The 22,811-nt window shown below is 37.8% G+C and overlaps 5 protein-coding genes across 7 annotated transcripts; 4 read left to right on the top strand and 1 right to left on the bottom strand.

The window, feature by feature from the left end:
* The first annotated feature begins 314 nt into the window (after nt 1-314).
* Nucleotides 315-4,300, top strand: LOC110749276 (telomere repeat-binding factor 4-like). The gene is made up of 6 exons (XM_021949343.2): nt 315-621; nt 1,320-1,651; nt 2,628-2,712; nt 3,263-3,346; nt 3,618-3,822; nt 3,918-4,300. Exons 1-6 carry the CDS (start codon nt 472-474, stop codon nt 3,947-3,949), a joined length of 888 nt encoding a protein of 295 aa, XP_021805035.1. The 5' UTR covers nt 315-471; the 3' UTR covers nt 3,950-4,300.
* A 255-nt stretch (nt 4,301-4,555) lies between these two features.
* NMT1 (myristoyl-CoA:protein N-myristoyltransferase) lies at nt 4,556-6,596 on the bottom strand. Of its 2 annotated transcripts, none has more exons than XM_021949342.2 (2): nt 6,393-6,596; nt 4,556-6,071 (listed from the first exon to the last, which is right to left on the bottom strand). In XM_021949342.2, the coding sequence occupies exon 2, from the start codon at nt 6,022-6,024 to the stop codon at nt 4,720-4,722; it is 1,305 nt and encodes a 434-aa protein (XP_021805034.1). In that variant the 5' UTR covers nt 6,025-6,071; nt 6,393-6,596; the 3' UTR covers nt 4,556-4,719. The 2 variants fall into 2 exon arrangements, with proteins under 2 accessions (XP_021805034.1, XP_021805032.1); XM_021949340.2 differs by having other exon boundaries at nt 6,367-6,595.
* Nucleotides 6,597-7,483: 887 nt separating this feature from the next.
* On the top strand, nt 7,484-11,848 carry DWA1 (DWD (DDB1-binding WD40 protein) hypersensitive to ABA 1). Of its 2 annotated transcripts, none has more exons than XM_088243874.1 (12): nt 7,484-7,890; nt 7,975-8,006; nt 8,100-8,198; nt 8,300-8,376; nt 8,542-8,587; nt 8,767-8,827; nt 8,909-8,962; nt 9,114-9,234; nt 9,426-9,556; nt 9,629-9,739; nt 10,146-10,262; nt 11,415-11,848. In XM_088243874.1, exons 1-12 carry the CDS (start codon nt 7,696-7,698, stop codon nt 11,502-11,504), a joined length of 1,134 nt encoding a protein of 377 aa, XP_088100000.1. In that variant the 5' UTR covers nt 7,484-7,695; the 3' UTR covers nt 11,505-11,848. The 2 variants fall into 2 exon arrangements, with proteins under 2 accessions (XP_088100000.1, XP_021804893.2); XM_021949201.2 differs by having other exon boundaries at nt 7,488-7,890; nt 9,426-9,538.
* Nucleotides 11,849-12,264: 416 nt separating this feature from the next.
* On the top strand, nt 12,265-15,540 carry LOC148293389 (eukaryotic initiation factor 4A-11-like). Its single transcript, XM_088243873.1, has 5 exons — nt 12,265-12,454; nt 13,225-13,288; nt 13,506-13,612; nt 13,790-14,220; nt 14,576-15,540. Exons 2-5 carry the CDS (start codon nt 13,227-13,229, stop codon nt 15,209-15,211), a joined length of 1,236 nt encoding a protein of 411 aa, XP_088099999.1. The 5' UTR covers nt 12,265-12,454; nt 13,225-13,226; the 3' UTR covers nt 15,212-15,540.
* Nucleotides 15,541-16,639: 1,099 nt separating this feature from the next.
* TAG1 (membrane bound O-acyl transferase (MBOAT) family protein) lies at nt 16,640-22,584 on the top strand. The gene is made up of 16 exons (XM_021949339.2): nt 16,640-17,614; nt 17,815-17,895; nt 17,989-18,062; nt 18,206-18,281; nt 18,366-18,433; nt 18,936-19,059; nt 19,290-19,388; nt 19,717-19,818; nt 19,910-20,046; nt 20,130-20,211; nt 20,333-20,353; nt 20,787-20,849; nt 20,971-21,018; nt 21,758-21,820; nt 21,934-21,987; nt 22,074-22,584. The coding sequence occupies exons 1-16, from the start codon at nt 17,192-17,194 to the stop codon at nt 22,176-22,178; spliced, it is 1,620 nt and encodes a 539-aa protein (XP_021805031.1). The 5' UTR covers nt 16,640-17,191; the 3' UTR covers nt 22,179-22,584.
* Nucleotides 22,585-22,811: the final 227 nt, after the last annotated feature.

Below are 22,811 nucleotides of genomic sequence, written 5' to 3' on the forward strand. Positions count from 1 at the left end.
GAATGTGGGTTTAGCCTCACTTAGAAATTCTTTGGTTGACGTCCCCCTTTTTTATATTATATCATATCGTTCATAAATTTAATATTGATGGATCAATTATTGTAAATAGAAGTAGAATTATCATTTTTTTTAAATTAAAAAAAGAGTTTTTGGGGTGGGCTTTTAAATTTCATGGTATATTTTGAAGCCTCTGCCTTAGTCATGGCCGCGGCCTTTATTGAAAAGTTGTAGCTCCATTTTCATGGGCCGAAAGTTAAAAAAATGGAGAGGGATGCAACGGCGTCGTTTGGCAGCCATTGAAATCGTTAAATCATTATGCAGTTAGAAAGTGGCACGAAACGAACCCTCGTTTTTGTGTAAGCAAACCGAACGAAAAAGCAGAGCACTCAAAAGTCTCTTCGCGGCAGTCATAGATTCTGTGACACACAGAGACACAGACAAGCAAAGAGAGGGAGGGAGGGAGAGAGAGAAATGGGAAATCCAAAGCAAAAATGGACATCGGAGGAAGAAGAAGCTCTAAGAGCTGGCGTGAAAAAGCATGGCACTGGCAAGTGGAAGGACATCCAGAAAGACCCTGAGTTCAATCCCTTCCTCTCTTCTCGCTCCAATATTGATCTCAAGGTCTCTCTCTCTCTTTCTCTCTCCTTATCTATATACGTATACGTATGTATCTGTATTTGTGTGTATATATATATACACTTGTTCGCATGGAAAATCCGGAATTTGAGTTCACTGTGTTTTGTCGTGGTTGTTTTCAAGAGAGGTAAGAAAGTTGCTATAGGCTGTAAAAGTGATGAATTTTGTTTGTTTTAATTTTTCTTTTTGGGTCAAATGAGAGGTTATTGAATGTAGACATGGTCTGGTTTTTATGGTAAGTTAAAGTGGATTACAATGGTGATGGCATATCAGACCTATGAATTTGAGTGGCTGAGTCTTACCCTTGTGGAGTTTTGGATTAAAATGGTGAACCCATGGATCACATAGAGCTACCAATAGCTATTTGGAGCCACTGCCCACTTGATTATTTCTAACGTAGTGTTTGTTAATTTACAACTTGGTTCCAAAACAGCCCACCCATTGCGAAGTTGGGAGGCACTCTTAAGTCACTTGATTTTCAATCTTTGTTCACATGGTACTTGGGTATGAAAGCATTTTTGGAATGGTGTGCAATCACGCTAGCCTAAGTTATATTTCAATTAATTAAGCTTCTTAATATCAGAACTATTTGCAGACTGCATCTAATACGGTGGAACAATATATTTTTTCAGTTAATTACTGTGTGCCTGGTCTGTGGCTCAACTTGGGTTTTGCTTGTATAGGACAAATGGAGGAATATGACTGTTAGTGGCATGAACCCCAGAGACAAGTCAAGGGCGCCAAAAGCAAAAGTTAACGCCGATGCTCCTGCTGCTTCAGTGTCCGTTTCACAAATTTCTGCTGCTGCTTCAGCCAAACGTGATGCACCAGCAGCAGCTACAGCTACAGCCAGACGCGATGCACCAGTAGTAACTCCAGCCAGACGAGATGCACCAGCAGCAACTCCAGCCAGACGCGATGCACCAGCAGCAACTCCAGTCAGGCACGATGCACCAGCAGCTCCAGTTGCAGATGATTCCTCAACTGGCTTGTCTGATGCAAAAAATGCTCCAGCGTATGACACTTATTTCTCATTGCCGTTGTCTTTTATTAATACAATAGAAAAAAATATGCAGGTTGTTACATAGTACTCTTTCACTATGAAGTTTTCACTGAACTATACTGTGACTGAAATTTGCTGAATTTTTGTGTGAGGAATGATGAGTTTGGAGTTGTATGAATTGGCACATTGTGGGGAAGAAACATTGTTACATTGTGGAACGAAATAGCTCTTTAGAGTTGTATGAATTGGCACAGCAATGGTGATGGGGTAGCTGACTAATCAGTCTGGTCAGTCAGGATAAAGGGGAGAGGAAAGGAGTTAATGGTTGATGATGCTAAGGACTCTTCTGTTGATAACTAGATGTGAGGTGGCCATCTTTGTAAATATTATAGTCGTACTAAGTTGACAAGGATTTGATCATTTGAGTTCTGCTCTATAAACATAGTGTTGCTCTATCCCTATCCATATATAAGTAGGTGCTACCAAATAAGGAGTGGTTTCACGTATAAAAGGAAAAAAAAAATTGTTTCCTCTTAGCTCGTATACTTCCTCCTGCATGCAATAAGAATGAATGGTTCTATTGCATAGTTTCTTCGAGAACACCCATGAAGAAATATCCCGACTAATTGAAAGATATGGAAGTGTGTTATTTTATTCTGAACTATAATATTGTTGTGTGACATGCAACAATTAGCCTAGTTGGCGGATCTTGCTTTGCTCTCTTCCTGGAATCATATTATATGATGCTGTAGTTTCAGCACAGCCACAGTCCTATGCTTTAACACTCTCTAAGCCTCTCACGGCAAACATAACGTCTGTAGATTAGATAACTTTTAGGATTAAGTAACAAAGTGAATCAAAGGATTTATTTCTACGTATATGTCTACAGTTGTTATCCATTTAATTTTATCAATTTCTGTAACTCCAATAGCTACTCCTATTCTTCGAGTCAATTTCATTTTGGTCAATCATCTTCTTCTGTTATTAGGTATGATGCAATGATTTTTGAAGCACTTTCTACCTCAACAGGGCCAAATGGATTGGACTCTGGTGCTATTGCTAGCTTTATTGAGGTACACTTGAAATATATGCTTTCTTTCTTGTCTTAACAAAATGAAACAAAATATATCTTGGTTTACTATGGAGGAAGCTGTATATTCGTACTTTGAAGGGAAAGAAAATTGTCGTGAAATGATAATATTTTGATTCTTTATAAACTCCTGTAGATTCATTTTTCAATTAATCATGGTACATCATGTGTCCTTATGCTAGAGCTGAAAAAACTTTTACTTAATTTTACTTCTTGAAAATATAGCATTTTGTTAGAAGACCAACATATCTATTCTATCTCATTTAGCTACTTGATTGATAATACCTAAATCTAAGCTGGTATTTCAATACCAGTCGAGCTCATTTTGATGGTGAGAACACAATTTTCTGTAAAGAATTTACAAAGAAAAGCTTCCTATTGACATTGTTTTTGGATGTCTCTAATGATGTTACCTGCTTGTTACTGCCTTTACATTGTCATGAGGTGTTATCGAATGTTTATTACCCTTGTAAATGTTAATTTAATTTTTATTACTACTCAATTTTCATGATATTTGAAAACGATTTGTGCAGCAAAGGAATGAAATCCCCCCAAATTTTAGAAGGTCATTAAGTAATAGGTTGAGAAGGCTGGTTCACCAAGAGAAACTTGAAAAGGTGATTGGTTATATATTTTTCGGCTCAAATTTAATCATTGTATGTATATGTTTCTAACCCAGGATTAATCTGGCTCTATCAATGGTATGTTTGTTTGCAACTAGCAATTTTAAATGGCTAAATCTATGTTTTTCTGCGCACCTTTTTATTTCGATTTTTTTATGCTTGATTGCAACTTAACATTGTAGCTAGTTGCTGGCCAGATTACATTGCAAGCTGAAACCGACATTGAATATCAACTCATTTAAGTTACCATGTCATCAAAATGTAGATTCAAAATTGCTACAGGACGAAAGCCCCAAAACAAAAGGACATCCATCCGACAGAGGAATGGGCTGTGGCAGCCTACAAGATTGCTGATGCCGAAAACAAATCGTTTGTGGCAGCAGAAGCAGTGAAAGAGTCTGAGAGGTTGTCAGAGATGGCTGAAGAAGCACAATCAACGCTGCAGTTCGCAGCAGAGATTCTTGAGAAATGTAACACCCAAACTTCCCAATTGTTGTGTCTTATCTTTTGCATAGCTTTTGCACTTCATTTTGACTATATGTTGACATACCTCCTAATTTGACAGGTTCAGAAGGTGAAGTTCTGCTGATGGCATGAGATATGAATCCCTGTCTTATCCAATTGGAAGATGACACCTGTGATTAGAACTTGTAAATTTAGTTCGCTATACTTCCATTCACTCCTGAGGTGCAACCAAGCCAAAATATTTTTTTTGCTCATTTTCCTAATAATAATAGTTATTATTATACTACACCTCGACTGGACCTGGTGGCTGGTGATGGAGAATGGTTTTTGAATTATCTGTCTATCAAGGATCACGCGGTTTATATACATATATATATTTTTTTTGGTTGGAAAATTTCAAAGGTTTTAAGTGATGTAATTTTATCTTTTCATTTAATCATAAAACTATAGCTTAATAGTGATGAATTTATTTCGTTTTTTTTATGATGGAATTGTTTGTTTGTTTATTTTTTTGGTTTTCGAATTACCCCTGCGTGACAGAGAGAACAGACCAGGAGTTCGCCAAAATTTGCTAAACATAAATGAGTGTGAATTTGATTATCGGTTATATGTGGTCTTCCATCTCATTGTAGCGCCAAGTGAAAATAATAAAATAGCCTAAGGCCCTCAGCTTCGTTATGCAACTGAACTGCAGAAAACATAAACGATTATGAAATTGAAGAGGCAAAAGGAATCAAATAAGGGAAAATGTTTAAGATGTAATTGCCAACATCTCATTCTCTGTTGATGATCCAAAGGAGCAAGACAAATGAAAGCATCAGCTAGCTAGCCACAAAATAGGGGGAAAAACAGAAACGGAAATAATTTCTCAGTTCACAGTGCAAAACCAAAGACTGGAAAAACTATAAGAGTACTAGCCCAAGCTCTGAGGGTTTCAATGCATTCCTCATCCGATAATTATAGAGGTAGTAGTGAAGTTGCCCATCACCAGGTCCAAACTTGAGCTCTTTCAAGAATGACTCATTCTGCATGACATCCAGTGCATTGAAGACGTCAAAATCCTTCTTTTTTGCTACGATAAGAGCATCATTCATCAACTGAAGCAGTGGAGTCTTAGTGGAGACATTGTAATAGGAGTATGCAGCCTTCAAGATTGAGTAGGTCTGATTGCCGAGGATAGACGAAGGAAGAGTGTAGAAGCTGCAGAAGTCAGTCACCTCATGAGTCTCTGGGCTCTCGACCAAGTAACTGTCCACCACATTCTCCTCAGGAAGAAGCCAATGCTCCACATCATTTTCATCAAAATCTGGTGCAACCACAAACTGGCTCAAGTAGTTTCTAAGCAACCGAGTTACAGCAGGGACATCACGAAGTTCCATTTTCCTGAATCCAGGAGTAGCTGGTGAATCTGGTAACTTGTACAGTTTTATGGTTCGGCTCATAGTCATCCTAGCACCAAGCCTTGAAAACCCAACATCAATAAGCTTCTTTGGGTTCAAAGACCTATGCCAGTACTGGCAAGTTGTTATTGGAGTTGGAAGAACTACTCCAGCTGTGTAAGCTGCTTGCCATATATTCTCCAAATGAACCCTCCTTGTGACCTCCTTGATCATAACAGGTGCAAGTCTCTTCGACCTAAGCTTCTTATGCACACATAAGAAATTAATCTCAGCCATTTTCACTATCTCATCACGGACCCGGATTCTAGCAGGAACACCAGTAATGAAAGCAACCAGCTTCTTGTTAGTCTTTGCACGAACACCAATATGCCAGCTCCTAAAATACCCAGGAGGGTGCAGAGCCCACCTGAGAAACTCCTTTGAGTAATTGAATCGAAACATGTTCTCATCATCCTCAACATAATTATTCTTCAACAGATTGTAGACCTCAGTGCAGGTATCTTCAGAGTCCAGGTCACATGTGGTCCATTCATACTGAGTCGGAAGATTGTAAGGCTCTTGTTTGACCTCAGACAACGGTGTGGGGGGCTCAATCGGGCCCTCAGCCAAGCTGACATCCCCGAGATCCTTAAATTGTCCAACAGGTTGAGTCTCCCAAAATGCGTGCCTTTTCCCAACAGACATTGAATCTTGGAACTTTCGGACTATGGTTTCCAGTGAGCTATCATCCTTAACAATTTGGTTTGCATCAGAATCATGATCTGCCTCCTTAGGAGACCCAGGTGGAGAATTGTTGTTATCACCCATTGCAACTACTTAATTGACTCAGATTCCTAAATGAAAGTATTTGTTATCTGAAGCACAAAAACAACCAATTCAAATTAAGACAAAACAAAACAAAAACAACCCATTAGATCATCTGGGAAAAATTAGCATAGCAACAGTTCAACACCAGTTTTTTTTTACACCTGATGCAACAATTTCCCATAAAACCCCAAAGCCTTTTCTTTTCTAATCCTTTTCCTAGGTTCAAAACGACCCATAATTATAAAACTTCATACGAACAAGTATTGAAAATCTCAAAACACAATTCAGCAGTAAGCTAACAGATCTGTTAAATTCAAGACGAAGAGCTAGAAATACACTCACGGTTACAGCAGACGAGCTTGCGATACCTTGAGATTCTTCTGATTAGAGCTTCATAGATCTTGATTTTGATTTGGGTTTGTCGTAGATGAATGAGAATCTCTAGGGCTTTTGGTGAAAGCAAGCGGCTTTGAAGATGCCGCTGGGGTTCGGAGAATACGAGAAGTGCGTGTGTTGTATGGGTTTCCCGAGCGTATTAACCAACGAGGACTTTAGCATATGCGCCCGAATTGCTGCCCTCCGCTTCTGTTTATTTTATTATTTTATTATTTTATTATTTTAATTTTTATTGTCAATCCAAGAAGAAAATGATTATTCCTTTTTTATTGAGTGAATATCAAGAACCCTTTCATAATGCCTGTGTTTTCTCCAAGTTTTTCACTATTAATACGACACAATAAAACACAATACAGTTCGAGTTGAGTCGATAACAAATTTAAATGATAATGACATGTGTTTTTAACGGATGAGTTTATGTTTAACATGATAATCACATTTATCTTTATACTTTTGTTTTGACATTATAAGTTAAGTTTACGATAATTTCATATAACATGAAGGCAAAACAATATACATTATTTTATTTTATTTTGGTCTGAACCATGAGCTAGTCCTGGATGGCCCCAAATTATGGGTGGCACCTTTAAGCCTTAACCACAATCCAGACTAATCCCCACTCACACCGGGTCGGCCCATAAGGGGTAAAGTGTTGGCCAAAGTGGTGACTCCGTACGAGAGCAGGGATCGAACCCCTGACCTCTCTTAAGGAATGAGAGTGCCGAACTACTCACACCAACCACCTTGGTTCAATATACATTATTTTAATGTTTTACTTTACTACAAGTTCTTTTTTCCCGGAAGGAATTAGACATAAGTCATTTGAAATTTTAAAATTGTTTGGTTGAGATTTCTCAATTCGTATTAATATACTTTTTAATTTGGATTAGGAAAGAAACTTTAGTGTCACGCGTAAGAAGTGAGATAAAGAGAATGTGTACTGTACAATAAAGTTATTCTATTTTTTATTTATTTTTTTTGTCGAAAAGTTATTCCATATATTATGAATTAGGGATTCGGTCGGTTCGTCGGATTTGTAAACTTTTTCCGGAGGACACGGGCCTATAACACATAGGACCCACTCTAAATTTACAAGGAGAAAGGCCCATTAACAAGCATCCTTCCTTGTCCAGCCGAATTGTTTTTGATTTGCGCCAAACCGGCAAGTCCATGTTTGATTTCAGCTCCACCAGCTAACGCTCAGTGAGTCAGTGAGAAAGCTCAGAGATTTCACAGAGCTCAACTCAACGGCCAGTCTTCCACAACCAAACCACCATGTGCGGGGACGCAAGGAACTGGGACGAAGAATCATACAGAGAAACCATATTGAAGGAGAGGGAGATCCAAACCCGAACCGTATTCCGAACCGTTTGGGCTCCATCCCTTAACCCTAACCCGGACGCCATCGTCGTCGCCTCCAGCGATGGATCGGTTTCTTCATACTCCATCCCCTCCCTCGTCTCCAAGCCCGTATGTTTCTCATTTTCCTCCAAATCTCTTTTTTTCAATATTCATTTTGTTTAAAGCTTTTTATGGCTTTTTTTGTTGTTGCAGCCACTGGGTTTTAGCAATGTGAAAGCTCCACAGTAAGTATTTTTGTAACTCTATGATGTCGTATTGACTATTGACAGCAGCTGATGTTGGTTTTACATGTGGTGGAATTTGAATTTAATTTGTAGCTCGTTAATGGCTGAACCTGCTTGCTTCCTTCAAGCTCACGAAGGCCCTGCATACGATGTTAAGTTTTACGGCCATGGCGAGGATGCTGTTTTGCTGAGGTTCAATTATACGCTTATACTATTCTGATCAGTTTTTTTTGAGTAATTTCTTAATTTCGTCATATTTACACTATTGATTTTCTCGGAATTTTGACACTTAGTTGTGGTGACGATGGTCGGATTCGAGGATGGAAATGGAAGGATTGTGTAGAAGCAGAGGCGCCTATTCATTTGCAAGGTGATTTAGGTTTTTGACAGCTTACCATACCATGTGAATTAGAATTAGTCCACTAACATCGCATTGTTATTTTAATTTGGTATGTTGCTTTGGTTCATGAAAATTGAATTTGATTCTAATTCTGTAAATTTATATTATTCACATTGTTTCTTCCTGCTTTTGTAGGAAACCATGTGAAGCTACTACTCGACCTGGTGAATCCGCAGCATAAGTAAGTCACTGAAAAGAAAAGACTCTCAGGGTCCTCTCTTTCATTCCCCTGAATTTCATAACCTGAATAAGAATCTTCTAAACAAGGACATATGTCTTTCTGCCTTATAACATGGGCTATGATTAGTCCCCGACATTACTTTAGTTCACATTTCTTGTATTTTACTACTGTGTTTTTAGAGGTCCTTGGGGGGCTTTATCTCCAATCCCTGAAAACAATGCTCTTGCCATTAATGATCAGGTATGCTTTTGTTTTAGTCATATAGTTTCTTCTTTTATGAGCATGGAAAATAGTGTGTTAACATCTCTTTTACCACAATAGGGGGGATCCATTTTTTCTGCTGCTGGTGATTCTTGTGTCTATTGCTGGGATGTGGTATGTATTTGTTCAAGGTGAATCTTTCACTTGTGCAATGAAGTTTTTGTGTAAAAGCATGTACATGTTACCATACATTATGTTACATTGTTCTTGTCATAATTTCCTAGCCGCACTGATCCCGGCATGATTTGTATCGGAAATGTTTCAGGAAAGTGGTCAAGTCAAAATGACTTTTAAGGGGCACTCAGACTACTTGCATTCTATAGTTGCCCGGAACTCTACCAATCAGATCATAACTGGTTCAGAGGATGGGACAGCACGTATATGGGGTAAAAACCTAGCATTTTTTAATTTTCAAGGATTGTGGCAGAAAGTTGTTCAGAAGAATAATTTTCCATCAAAAAAGTTATTGTTTTCTTTCATAGTTAGTATGTTCCTGTCTTTGACCACCACTTCATTGTGTTAAATGTCCAGTCACATGGGCTTGTTCTTAGTAACATGTGTTTATGGTTTTACCCAGATTGCAAAAGTGGAAAGTGTGTTCAAGTGTATGAGCCAGCGAAGGGTACTAAATTGAAAGGATTTTTTTCATGCGTAAGTTGCATGGCTCTTGATGCAAGTGAAAGCTGGTTGGTAAGCATTTATGTGATGGTAATGTCATTGCATTGCACTCTGTTGAAGTTGCTTGCTGCTATGATTTACTAAATGTTTTTTCTTCTGTAGGCTTGTGGTAGTGGTCGGAGTTTGTCAGTTTGGAATCTTCCTGCTTCTGAATGCATTTCAAGGACTTCAACTCGTGCATCTGTACAGGATGTAGTATTCGACGAAAATCAAGTGAGCTCCCGTTGCCGCCCTCTGTAACTGAACTTAGTTAGGCACCTAGTGTTACTAAAAAAAGAAGTAACTTTTAAGTTCCAAGAGAAAAGGGTGTGGACCAATAACTATGGTCGTTTTAAATTCATTAAACTAGTAAACTAACTTCTTAACGGGATAAGATGCATTGTTAAGATATCAGCAAATAAGGATACTGTTATTAAATATTCATCCCAAGGAAAGGGGCTGGAATTGGTATGTTAATTTTAATTTTAATTTTTATTTTATTGATGGGGAGCAATTGGTAGAAGAATACATTATATCTATGGGGTTGCCTGTTTAACTCCTAAAGAAACACCTAGTTTGTAGAAAGGAAGCACAAAGGAAAACCAATATCCTAAAGTTTATTGTTGGTTCTCCTTTCCAGGTATTAGCAGTTGGAGCAGAACCTCTACTTTGCCGTTATGATATAAACGGGGCGATCCTTTCACAAATGCAATGTGCTCCTCAGTCAGCCTTTTCCATCTCATTACATGCATCTGGGGTATGCTTAACTTGATCTATCTTTCCCTTTGTTTTTTGTCAATAATATTTGAATTTTTTTTTCTTTTAAAGAATGTTGGTCTTACCAACTTGCTCAGATTTATAGGTTTACCACTAGGTGCTAAGTTACCAGCACTATCCTTTGATTTGAAATTTTGAAAAGTATGTATTTCAAAGTAGGTCCAGTGACACAAATGATCCAAATCATGTTTTTAAAGGAGTGTGTAGATTCTATCTTTGCTATAAACAATAGGTGTGGCTAGAGCAAACCAAAATGTATGTACTTAGAAGCTAATGACAATATTATTAATGAAGGAGCATGCTGAGGACCATGGTATGGGTTAAAGTTATTACACAAAGATGGTTAATCACCTAATGGTTAATCACCAACCACCTCTCTTTCTCTAGGCACCTAATGGTTAATCACCAACCACCTCTCTTCTCTCCCTCCACTGTAATTTGGAAAGCTAAAGCCCCTCCTAAGGTAAGATTATTAGTTTGGCTAATCGCTCATGGCAGAATTAATACATGCGACTTGGTCCAAAGGAAAAGACCAGGCTGGTACTTCTCTCCTAACTGGTGTGTTATGTGCAAAAAAGACAGTGAAACTGTGGACCATCTGTTTTTGCTTTGTCCTATTGCCTCATCCCTGTGGGCTAAGCTATTTAAGGTGGCAGGATTATCGTGGGGTCCCTTCGCAACATGTAGTGCGATGCTTGAAACTAGGCTGAATTTCTTTGGTGGTAAGAGGAAGGGCTCAGTGTTGGGAAATTGCGCCATGATGGCAATCTTCTGGGTTATTTGGGGGGAAAGAAATAGGAGAATCTTTGATGATGTGGTTGGGGATGAGGTTGAGCAGCTGTGGGATCGTATCCGAGTCTGGGGCTCTCTTTGGGCTTCTGTTTCAGCAGAGTTTAGGGAGTTTAGTTTCCAGCTCATCCATCTAGATTGGAAAGCGGTAGCTATGTAGTGTAGAGTTTTACCTTTCTAATTGTGTGGTGGCCTCCTTGGCCATCTCCTGTTTTGTTGGTGTGTGTTGTTTTTTGAATAATAGTCTCTTTTCAAAAAAAAGAACTTGAAAGAGGTTTTTAACTTCATCACTTATCAAATTCTATTTTCACTTCTCATCCCATTGAACCATTGTTTTGTTCAGGTTACAGCAGTAGGAGGTTACGGAGGTCTTGTTGACATTATTTCGCAGTTCGGAAGCCACTTGTGCACTTTCAGCTGCCGATGTGTTTAGATAGAGTTCAATTATCTGTTACAGTGGGCTCTTGAAAGAAGAGTAGGCTGCAAAAGCATTTCAAACTTAATGGGTGGTAAAATCCAATTGCAATTGCATGGTCCTTGGAAAAGTTGTGGTGGATAACCTTGTAAGAACCATGTAAAGCTTGATGTGCTGAGAGTTTTCACAGTTTGCTGAAACTGTAAAATTGGTTCGAGCCTTGTTGTAAATGTTATTGGCCCATTTTTACCACTACAAGAAAAAAGTTTTCAGACAATAAGGTGTAAGTACATGATTTTGATGTTCCAAGTTTACATATAATCTATGAATTAAAGGGGCCAGCTATCGATGACCTTTCTTTACCTTTTTGTTTTTTGTTTTTGTTCTTTTGCATATTCAGGGTATTTAAAAAAAATTCTTTTCAAAGACGGATGTGATCAAATATTTTGGTGCATTTTGAAAGCCGGGAAAATTACTATACCAATATACGGGAGGTTGTAATAGATTTGTAGCTCACGTTGTTAATAATATACGGGAGGTTGTAATAGATTTGTAGCTCACGTTGTTTATAAAAAAAATTTACCATGAGGTTGTGTTTGGGCATTAGCCCGTTCCAAATCCAGGCCCATATATTCGTGCACTAATTTTATGAGGAAACAGAGTCCGTTTTATACTCCTATTCCATTCCTTCCAATCCGTGAGCGCCACGTGCCCGAATCGAATCTGGAGGGACGCGAAGACCATACTCCCTCGAATCGCATATACAATAATCAACCCTCACTCGCTTAGTTTACTCACTTGTCAAACACAAAACTTTCTCTCTCTCTCTTTCTGTCTCTCTCTCGCTCATTCCTTAACTCCGCGGCTTAGATCCGAGGAGTTTGGGAAACCCTAATTTTCAGAAAACAAACCAAAGCTCTCTTCGGTCGCTCTCTCTTCGCTTGCACCTTCTCACCGATCATCGGCAGGTCTTCCTCGCATACCTTTCTCCTTATAAATCCATCTTTTTTTTTACTCGCGTGGTTGTTCGATCCGGTTCTCTCTTTTTTTTTTTTCACGATTATTTCTTACCATAAATTTCTGTATTCTGAATTGGCTTGTGTTCGTTGATGTTGATTTGCTGTTTATTTTCTTCTGTTGGTTTTGTTGTTGTTGAAATATTTGTTTTTCACTATTGAGCATAGTCGTCTAAGTTCTGTTGTTTCGGTTGTATAGGATAAAATAAGTTTTGCTATTAAAATTTGAGAAATAATTTCAGAAAACTCTTGTAGTTCTTTCTCGTTTTCAATATGTTGCCTGTGCTCCATGTATTTGATGTGAATTGTAACGTTTTCTTAAGTAGTTGTTACTACAAGTTTTATAATGCTTCTGATCTTTGAAATTTTCGTACTATTGCAGCTAATATTGTTTTAAGTTTTGTTTATTGCTTCTCACAGTGTGGTTTATGTTATTACGTTTATATGGTAGTTAATAGTTAGTCATACATGGATGTTATTTATACAAAATTGTGTTTGAAGTTCTTAAACCCTTCTAGAGAAGGGAGTGCCAAATGCTGTTTAATATTTTTCATGAAGAAATCATTGAATTATTGAAATGTGAGAAAATCTGAGTTACTGTATAATTCGAACTAGCATTAGCATGGACATCATTGTTATTTTTGCTTAATTTTCACACAATTTGTACTGGTTGAGAAGATTGGTGATGTTTTTCTCTTATACTATTATTGGTACTTTTGCAGTCATGGCAGCTCCAGAAGGATCACAATTTGATACTCGTCAGTATGATTCCAAAATGACTGAGCTGTAAGATTCGTACTCTCATTTTTCTACTTTTAAACTGCTTTTTAGGTGCCTATGAAGCTTTTACTCTTTTCTTGTATTTATTCTTGCATTTTGGTGGTAGTGATGTGGGTATGCGTCTTTTACTCTTTTCTTGTATTTATTTTATGGTTAAAAGTTTTCATAAGGATTCAAAACTGGTTGGTAACTGTTTCTCCCATGCTTGGTGAATTGGCTACAGACTTGCAACTGATGGGCAGGAATTCTTTACATCATATGATGAAGTTTATGATAGTTTTGATTCTATGGGTCTGCAAGAGAATCTTCTGAGGGGCATTTATGCTTACGGTACATATAGCCATAACTTTTTTTTTCCTCTTTTTAGTATGTTATATTGTTTATGACAAGAGGAAGAATCCTAACATTTTTGTACTCTAATATCTTCACGGAGTTTTCCATTTGTCTTATGGCTGTGTTTTCTCTAGACTGGTGAATGATTGAATTCACTGTAATTCCGTTTTGCAGGTTTTGAAAAACCCTCAGCTATTCAGCAAAGGGGAATTGTTCCATTCTGCAAGGGTCTTGATGTTATTCAACAGGCTCAGTCTGGAACTGGGAAGACAGCGACTTTCTGTTCTGGTATTCTTCAACAGCTTGATTATGGTTTGACAGAATGCCAGGCCTTGGTTCTTGCCCCAACTCGAGAGCTTGCTCAACAGATTGAGAAGGTCATGAGGGCTCTGGGAGACTATCTGGGTGTGAGGGTCCATGCTTGTGTTGGTGGAACCAGTGTTCGTGAAGACCAGCGCATTCTGTCAAATGGGGTTCATGTTGTTGTGGGCACTCCTGGTCGTGTTTTTGACATGCTAAGAAGACAGTCACTTCGTCCCGATAACATCAAAATGTTTGTTTTGGATGAGGCTGATGAGATGCTTTCCCGAGGTTTCAAGGATCAGGTATTTTTCCAACCCAATGATGTGTCTGTCTGTTTTATGCGCTTTATGACTAGTGAATGCATGTTCTGCATAATGAGGTTGTATGTGAATAATGGATTTCTCATATGCAAGGATAAATCATGTATGCAGTATTATCTATTAATATGGGTAAGAACTGTAATGCATTAAAACATACATGAACTAATTAATTGAAATTCCAGAACGACAAATATGCCGAGTCAGTAGCAGTTTTGCTCCACCATTGTATGTCTTCATTATATGGCTTTCATTTCAGTTTCCTTGGTTTGCTGAAATCAATGTGATTTTGTAATTAAAATTTTATCTGATGCGAAATGCATTTTTGTGGTGGTTCCAGATCTATGATATATTTCAGCTTCTGCCATCAAAGATTCAAGTTGGGGTGTTCTCTGCCACAATGCCACCTGAGGCCCTTGAGATCACAAGGAAGTTCATGAACAAACCTGTGAGGATTCTTGTGAAGCGTGATGAACTCACCCTGGAGGGTATAAAGCAATTTTATGTCAATGTTGACAAGGAGGAATGGAAGCTTGAGACTCTTTGTGATCTTTATGAAACTTTGGCCATTACCCAGAGTGTCATTTTTGTCAATACTCGACGCAAGGTTGATTGGTTGACTGACAAAATGCGGAGCCGAGACCATACAGTTTCTGCCACCCATGGAGACATGGACCAGAACACCAGAGACATCATCATGCGGGAGTTCCGTTCTGGGTCATCTCGTGTCTTGATCACCACTGATCTTCTGGCTCGTGGTATTGACGTTCAGCAAGTCTCCCTTGTTATAAACTATGATCTGCCTACCCAGCCAGAGAACTACCTCCACAGAATTGGGCGTAGTGGACGATTCGGCAGGAAGGGTGTTGCCATCAACTTTGTAACAAAGGATGATGAGAGGATGCTGTTTGACATCCAGAAGTTCTATAACGTGCTTGTGGAGGAGCTGCCATCGAATGTTGCTGATCTCCTCTGATGAGATTTTGTCCTCTTTAGAAAATTACCAAGGAAAATCTGGTTTCTGCTTAGTAGTAAGTGTTGTTTTGTTTGAAGTTTATTTTCTGTTTTTGGTCGTTCCAGCCGCCACATCCACCATTTTGCGTCTTCTCCTATTATTATTATTATTATCTTATCATTATTATAGGTCTAGTTCTTTATAATTTATGGTTGTTGGATACTATTTTAAGTGGTACAAGTACACTTGCAATGTGAAAACCATCATTGCCTTGATCGGTTGTGGTAGCAACTGTTGTTGCATAACATATCTTCTAGCTACTAATATGTATGTATTTTTTGATGTTTTAATTTTGGTTTTTGATGGCTGTTGTGATTTGATGATTGTAATGGATGGTCAAAAGCTAGTTTTGTAGAATTGTTGGCAAAACGAAGCAACTTTCTCCAAATGTCTTTACACAGAGAGAGAGAGAGAGACAAGTTGCTATTGCCTTTATTCTATCCATAGCTTTTTTCACTTTACCTTATTTAGGCATGATTTGAAGAATATGGTAAGATGAGGCACGGCCTTCTCATTTCTTATAGGAGGAAGATAAGTGCCCCCCTTCCATGAGAAAAAAAAGGCCTTTTCTTAAGCTTGATATCTTTTTTTGTCACGACTGTTGGTGTGTCGGCCAGGTGGAGTCTATTGATTATTATTATAATAAAGATTCATTTGAACCAAACTTTACCCCCCTACGTGGAAACTTCTCGTGAGATGTGACGTGGTCAGTGGTCACGGTTATATAACTAATGTTGTGGAGTCAACAACATCCAATTTGTTCAGGGTTAGCCTCAAGAATTAGAAGAACTTCAACCGCGTCTTTGACTCTATAATAAATATTAAAACAACGTTTCACATGTACGGTACCTCACCCACCCTTTGTCCCTTTCCATCATAATCATTCTTTTCTTAGCGTCACGTTATTAAATATGCAAAGCAACAACAAATCGAAACCCAAAAATGTTATTAAATATGTAATGCAACAACAAATCGAAACCCAAAAATGAGATTCTGATGTTAATTAAGTCATTTAATCATTAATAGTTGAAGAGCTCGAATATAGATTAGATAGTTTAGAATATAAAGGGATAGTCATATCACTAGCTCTTTTATAGAGGTGGATCCCATTGTATTGCTGAATTTCACCTCTATTAGAGAGGTGGTATATAAATGTGATATACCTAGTATTGTTGGTTTAGAATAGCGTTTTTCTTTGAAATAAAATGTATCCATTTCCACGATTTAATCAGGAGTACGGGATGATTAAACTAAGTAGTTGACGTGTAAGATAAAAAGGGTACCTCAAAATCAGCAGCTTATTTGATTGCTGATCTAATTATATTGGGCTAGTAAAATAAATTTAGAATAATTAACATTTAATAATGTCTTAATTTGTGGATGTGGGGTAGCGGGAGGGAAGGAAGGAAGGACCGGGAAGCGGTTGGATTTGATGTGTAGAGCTCCAGCGGACCAGGTCTGCCGCTCTCCTCTGTAACAGCCTTACACGACGACACTGTTTTTGTGAAACGCCATAACCAAAGCGCGGCTGCTTCCTCAATTTCTGTTGTCGTTTTTTTGGCTCACTCACTCCTACCGCCATCAACTTCACCCTTCCCTCCTCTGACATCATTACCATTACACCAGAAGAAAAAAAAAATCCCTACTCTTTCTCTCTCTTCTCTCTGTTTCTTTCTTAATTGTTCGTCGCTTTTTATAAAAAAACCGCTTGCCTTTCCCACTCATTCACCGCCACTTCTCGAAATTTCTTGCTCCGGGCTCTGCTCACCCTTCCTTTTCTCTTAATTCGTTTCAAATATCTCTCTCCGTCTCTGCATGAACTTTCAGGGCCCTCCAGCATCCTAAGCAAGCTCTCAAATTCACCTCTCTCTCTCTCACGTTTATATATAATATATATATATATACACACAAAGCTATCTTATATTGCGGTTCTTCCATTTCATGGCGATTTCAGATTCGCCTGAGACCATAGGCATCACAGGCACCAGCACGAGCTCTCTCACCGACTCGGATCTCACCCACACTCTCCGACGCAGGCCCGCCGCCGCCACAACTGTACCTAGAGATGTAGCCGATTCCGGCTCCAAGACCGAAGAAGACGACAGTACGTTGAACGATTTGGTCAGAGACTCCGGCAGTGACGACTCGGTGACCGCCAAGATCTGCGAACCCGGCGATAACGGTCGTATTGGAGGCTCGGAAGCTTCTATGGATTCGGTCAATGCTGTCCAAGACAATAAAGGACTCGGCGAAAATGATCGAGGCGTCGATCCTTCGGCTGCGAAATTCGCGTATCGGCCTTCGGTTCCAGCTCATCGAAGAGTCAAAGAGAGCCCTCTCAGCTCTGATGCCATCTTCAGACAGGTACTTAGGCCTTATTTAGCTTAATTTCACTTCATTGTTAAAGACAATTTCTTTCGTTTCGCATGATGAAAATTGTGAAATGCTATTGAAATTTCTTAGTAATGAAAAGGTGTTTTGCTCGGAAACAAGTTCTGGTCTGTTAGCATTGAGTTGTGTGTGAGCGCGGTGCTAATTCTTAGTTTTACTTCTTTTTTAAGCAGAGCCATGCAGGTCTCTTCAACCTGTGTATAGTAGTGCTTGTTGCTGTAAACAGCAGGCTTATCATCGAGAATTTAATGAAGGTTTGCCATATGCCTGTATCCTTGTTTTGATTAACTTCATGCCGTTTAGCGGAATTTTTTTATAGATGCCTTATGGTTTAATTATTGTTGCAGTATGGTTGGTTAATTAAAACTGGTTTTTGGTTTAGTTCAAGATCATTGCGAGATTGGCCCCTTCTTATGTGCTGGTAATTTTTCTGTCGTTTTGCTTTGGTACCCTGTTTGGTTATAGAATTAATTAATTTTTCGTTCTCATGTTCAATTTTTGAGTATTTCAAATTATAGGTTGTGGCCACTTTATTCTGCTTTTTTTTTTCTCTTTCACTTGCAGCCTTACTCTTCCAATTTTCCCACTTGCCGCCTTTGTAGTTGAGAAGTTAGCCCTGCAAAAGTCTATATCTGAACCTGTGAGTAATTCATATGGCAATACTTCAAAATAGTACATTTTCACAAGTATATTTGCAATATTAATTTCTGGCCTGACATTGCAGGCTGTTGTTTCTCTTCATATAATCATTACCACAACTTCAATTTTGTATCCAGTTTTGGTGATTCTCAGGTTAGTTTGAACGTACTGATTAGTTTTTCTTTTTGCATCTATAGTTGAAATTGTTTGGCCATGGCTGATAGGAAGATTTGGGTTTGTTTTATCACTATTAAGAGAGGTTCTCTTATAAGCACGGGAAAAGTGAGCATGCATAAGCAGGGATGTTTTGAGCCATTGGATTGTTAAGATTTTAAATAAAAACAATGACATTTAGCAATCTCCAAACATGCATGCATGCGTGCTCACTTTTCTCATGCTCATAAAAGAACCTCTCTATTAGATGATCATTTTGTTGTTGCCGATAATATAGGTTTTAGTGCTATTAATCTATTAGTGAACTTTCTGTAGATGGAAAAAGATATTGTGGTACTGTCTGAAAAATTGTATCTTAATGTATAACGAGCTTCAATAGGAGAGGCTATTGTTGGATTTTATTAATGGGGTCTTTTAGTTCTGGAATATGTGAATAGTAGTGAAGATGCTGTATTTAATTAGGTGATTTCAATTTCTGCAGGTGTGATTCTGCTGTTTTATCTGGTGTTACGTTGATGCTCTTTGCTTGCATCGTGTGGTTAAAGCTCGTTTCTTATGTGCATACAAACTATGACATGAGAGCACTTGGCAAATCAACTGAAAAGGTAGCAATGAGCTTCTAAAAAATTTCCTCAGAAGGTTTTCAATTAATGAACAGTTTTTCCCTTTCCCTCTTTAACTTAATATAAGGATTGAAGAAAGTTAAAAAAAATCACTGATTCTCTTTCTTCCTTGATATTTTCCCACTTGAATAGATCGTTAATGTTCTTCAACACTTCTGTTTCTTCTGATAAATGATTGTTTTCTAATTCACAAAGTCCTTGTCTGATGCTAGGGGGATGCCGTGCCCAGTTCTTCAAATACGGATATCCCTCACAATATTAGCTTAAATAGTTTGGCGTACTTCATGGTTGCTCCGACATTATGTTACCAGGTAATTACACTTTTTTCTCTTTCAGAGTTGAACTATGTTTTTGTATCTGTCAATCCCTATTCAGAAAGTGGAGTAATACATGTTCTGATGCATTTGTCATTTTGTTTGCTTTTTATTTTTCTGGTTATAAAGATAAAAAATTACAGTTATGGCATGTAACACAAACTAAACAAGTGTTTTTCTTGATTTATAAACTGTCATGCAGACAGGTAAGCTTCTTGGTTGCTCCAACGTAATGGCATGCAGCATTTTTCCCAATACAAGCTCTAATTTTGCTTTGCTTTTATTTTGAACTCATGTATTTCCATATGGCTCATTGTTATTTCAGACTAGTTACCCTCGTACAGTATGTGTTCGAAAGGGTTGGGTGTTTCGTCAACTTGTCAAGTTGATAATTTTTACTGGACTGATGGGATTTATAGTAGAACAAGTAAGTTTGAATTTTTTGTTTCAACTAGCTTTCTATGCTCTTTTGTTTCCTTTGATTATTGCGGAATTATGACATCTGTATATTTCTGCAGTACATTAATCCTATTGTCAAGAATTCACAACATCCTTTGAAGGGGAACCTTTTATATGCAATAGAGAGGGTTTTGAAACTTTCTGTTCCCAATTTATACGTGTGGCTATGCATGTTCTATTGCTTTTTCCACCTCTGGTGCGTCCATTGCTATGGTAAATTTATACTTTCAAATAATTTCATTGTTTAGCTTATGCTTACATACAGTGTTGCAAATATAGGTTAAATATTCTTGCTGAGCTGCTTTGTTTTGGTGATCGAGAGTTCTATAAAGATTGGTGGAATGCAAAGACAGTTGAGGAGGTGCGTTTTGTGTTCTATGAAACTTATTATTGGGTTATGTTATTACAGCTCTTTGCTGAATTGAAAATTTTGACTATTCGCTTTTGTTGCATGGCTCTTCTGGTTCTGTGGCTGTCATCAGTATTGGAGAATGTGGAATATGGTATGTATGTTTAACTCTAATTCAGTTGTTTCCTTACTCTTTTCCATATACATAATTACTAAGAGAAATCATTTATTTGGATCTACTGGTTGCCAATCTAAGATGGTAACAGGTTCCAAATTTTGGCTTCGATTTGATAATTAGGTTGCTCATGGGACTGTTGTCCATTTGGTTCTTGATGCATCCCAATTGCACTGTCATCAAAGTTGCCATGTAAAGATAGTTAAATAATATCTTAAAATCTTTTCTGTTGTTTAGTTTGTTAACTAACATGATTCTATACTCCCCTCCTCTCCATGAGGTACTTGAATATAATGTAGACTTCATTTGTTGTGTATATATTGAATTTACTGGTGGCCTTGTGGTTCTCATTAGTCATTTATGCTAATAATATGCCTTAGTGAAAGTGTAATACTGATTGGGTTCATTTCAGCCTGTTCATAAATGGATGGTTCGCCATATTTATTTTCCATGCCTACGGCATGGAGTACCAAAGGTAACAAGTTTCTCTTTATTTTAATCTAAGTGATGTGTGATGGATCTGATTTGAACTTTCTTTTTTAAGAAAGCTCAAATTTAATTTGTTGTTTGTTTAATTTTTGTTCCTTTCAATTCAGGGAGTTGCCATTGTAATCGCCTTCCTAGTATCTGCTGTATTTCATGAGGTATATTGCTTTGATTCCGAGTTTATGTTGTTATTTAGTTCTATCTCCCTCCTAATTGAATCTGTAGTCTGGAATGAGAATTAGCATCTCTCTTTTTGAAGTGGGAGTGTTGGTGGAGATTGGGGTTCTGGAAACTGACTCGGTATCATGATTTTATGGCGGACTTAGTAGGACTTGAAACTGAAAGGATGGCTTTGAGCCCTTTCATTAGCAAACTCACAGATCTTAGAAGCCAAGCAAGAGTTAGCTATTTAGACATACGTCACCCAGGAATGTGCACAGTTGGTAATTTACTTTTATATAGTAGTTGAGATCAAGCTCAATCTTAATAACTAGTCCATTTGTTTTATTGGGTGATAGTGATGATAAAACAGTCCCGATTATGTTATAACAGTAAAATGCGCATACATAGTAAAGAATAAGTCCTGATGTCAGGACATGGGTAGAAAACCTCTACATTCTTCCAATATGAACCATAATATTTGATTTGGGCCAAAGAGCAGAAAACTACATTCGAATGTGAAAATGTATGACATACTAGACCCAGAGCTTCCCCATGGTTATCACCAATGCAAACTTCAACTGAAACATTATCTGAGGGTCAATCGGAATCATTCCGCCTTCTGTTTTCTGTCTTGCTCATCTGTATAATGTTTGTGTTTTTTAACTACCTTCAAATCCCCTATATGTTCTCTGAATTACTTATACTGTCATGAATTATTGTCCAATTCAACTACAGCTGTGCATTGCTGTTCCTTGCCACATGTTCAAGTTGTGGGCTTTCATAGGAATTATGTTGCAGGTAAGAACATTTTAATTTCCTTGCTTTGAGTATTGTTTGCACTCTGCATTGCAAAAAAAAAGAATGAGATGATTATTTTAAATTGCGTTTATTTTGTTGCATTTTTGTTGCAGGTACCGCTTGTCTTGATCACAAATTACCTGCAAGATAAATTCAGAAACTCGATGGTATGTCTGTTTAGCCTTTTTATTAATTCAATATTTGTCATATCATTATATTTCTTCTAATCTCTTTTTTGAAATGTTATTTCCAGGTTGGAAATATGATCTTCTGGTTCATCTTTTGCATCCTTGGTCAGCCTATGTGTCTGCTTCTATATTACCATGACTTGATGAATCGAAAAGGGAAAGCTGAATAAGATTTTGACTCCTCTATCTCAAGGTGTGGATCGAGTTGTTCCGGAAGCGACTTACGCTGCTCCCAGTGATCGATCATTTGTCAGTGTCGCAGCTTCCTTTGCAATGTTTTCATGATCCATACGTTTTTCATGTTACGCATAGTTTTGGTTAATTCAGTTGATTTTATATAAACATTTGAAATATCGTTATCTAACAGGGAGTAGCGACACAACTGTATTACCTGGTTTAGTTTTTCTGGTATATAATTAGATGGGAAATTTGTAAATGCTTCAGATTCGATCAGGTTACGCCTTCATTATCATCTTCCCTGTTTGTCTCCTATAAAATATAGGTATGCTTTTGTTTCGATGTTACAACTGATTGTGGAGAAAGAAAAGTATACAACGATTATCATCTTAAATGCCATTTATACTCTCCAAATAGCAAATGACTTCGTTATATCATATCATCTCGGTAGGCTAAATGTCACTTTTACTGTAACAATGTTCTCAAATGGCAAATAACTTTATTATATCAAATATCATCCAGATAGGTGGTGGTTGATGCTAGAGTCATTCTATAGTGAGGGCCTTATTTAAAGTTCTTAGATTAGGTCATATCTCTTAATCGTTGGATGATAAAGTCCTTAGATG

Source organism: Prunus avium, chromosome 7 (genome assembly GCF_965620075.1).
Source record: "Prunus avium chromosome 7, drPruAviu1.hap1.1, whole genome shotgun sequence".
Taxonomy (NCBI): Eukaryota; Viridiplantae; Streptophyta; class Magnoliopsida; order Rosales; family Rosaceae; genus Prunus; species Prunus avium.

Excerpts from the sequence above, each read along its gene's own strand:
- LOC110749276 (XM_021949343.2), top strand. The coding sequence starts at position 472 with ATGGGAAATCCAAAGCAAAAATGGACATCGGAGGAAGAAGAAGCTCTA. Across the intron at positions 622-1,319 it reads GCTCCAATATTGATCTCAAG|GACAAATGGAGGAATATGAC; the intron begins GTCTCTCTCTCT and ends TTGCTTGTATAG. Across the intron at positions 2,713-3,262 it reads CTATTGCTAGCTTTATTGAG|CAAAGGAATGAAATCCCCCC; the intron begins GTACACTTGAAA and ends CGATTTGTGCAG.
- NMT1 (XM_021949342.2), bottom strand. The coding sequence starts at position 6,024 with ATGGGTGATAACAACAATTCTCCACCTGGGTCTCCTAAGGAGGCAGAT.
- DWA1 (XM_088243874.1), top strand. The coding sequence starts at position 7,696 with ATGTGCGGGGACGCAAGGAACTGGGACGAAGAATCATACAGAGAAACC. Across the intron at positions 8,007-8,099 it reads AGCAATGTGAAAGCTCCACA|CTCGTTAATGGCTGAACCTG; the intron begins GTAAGTATTTTT and ends TTTAATTTGTAG. Across the intron at positions 8,377-8,541 it reads GGCGCCTATTCATTTGCAAG|GAAACCATGTGAAGCTACTA; the intron begins GTGATTTAGGTT and ends CTGCTTTTGTAG.
- LOC148293389 (XM_088243873.1), top strand. The coding sequence starts at position 13,227 with ATGGCAGCTCCAGAAGGATCACAATTTGATACTCGTCAGTATGATTCC. Across the intron at positions 13,289-13,505 it reads GATTCCAAAATGACTGAGCT|ACTTGCAACTGATGGGCAGG; the intron begins GTAAGATTCGTA and ends AATTGGCTACAG. Across the intron at positions 14,221-14,575 it reads CCCGAGGTTTCAAGGATCAG|ATCTATGATATATTTCAGCT; the intron begins GTATTTTTCCAA and ends TGGTGGTTCCAG.
- TAG1 (XM_021949339.2), top strand. The coding sequence starts at position 17,192 with ATGGCGATTTCAGATTCGCCTGAGACCATAGGCATCACAGGCACCAGC. Across the intron at positions 17,615-17,814 it reads CTGATGCCATCTTCAGACAG|AGCCATGCAGGTCTCTTCAA; the intron begins GTACTTAGGCCT and ends TTTTTTAAGCAG. Across the intron at positions 18,434-18,935 it reads CCAGTTTTGGTGATTCTCAG|GTGTGATTCTGCTGTTTTAT; the intron begins GTTAGTTTGAAC and ends CAATTTCTGCAG.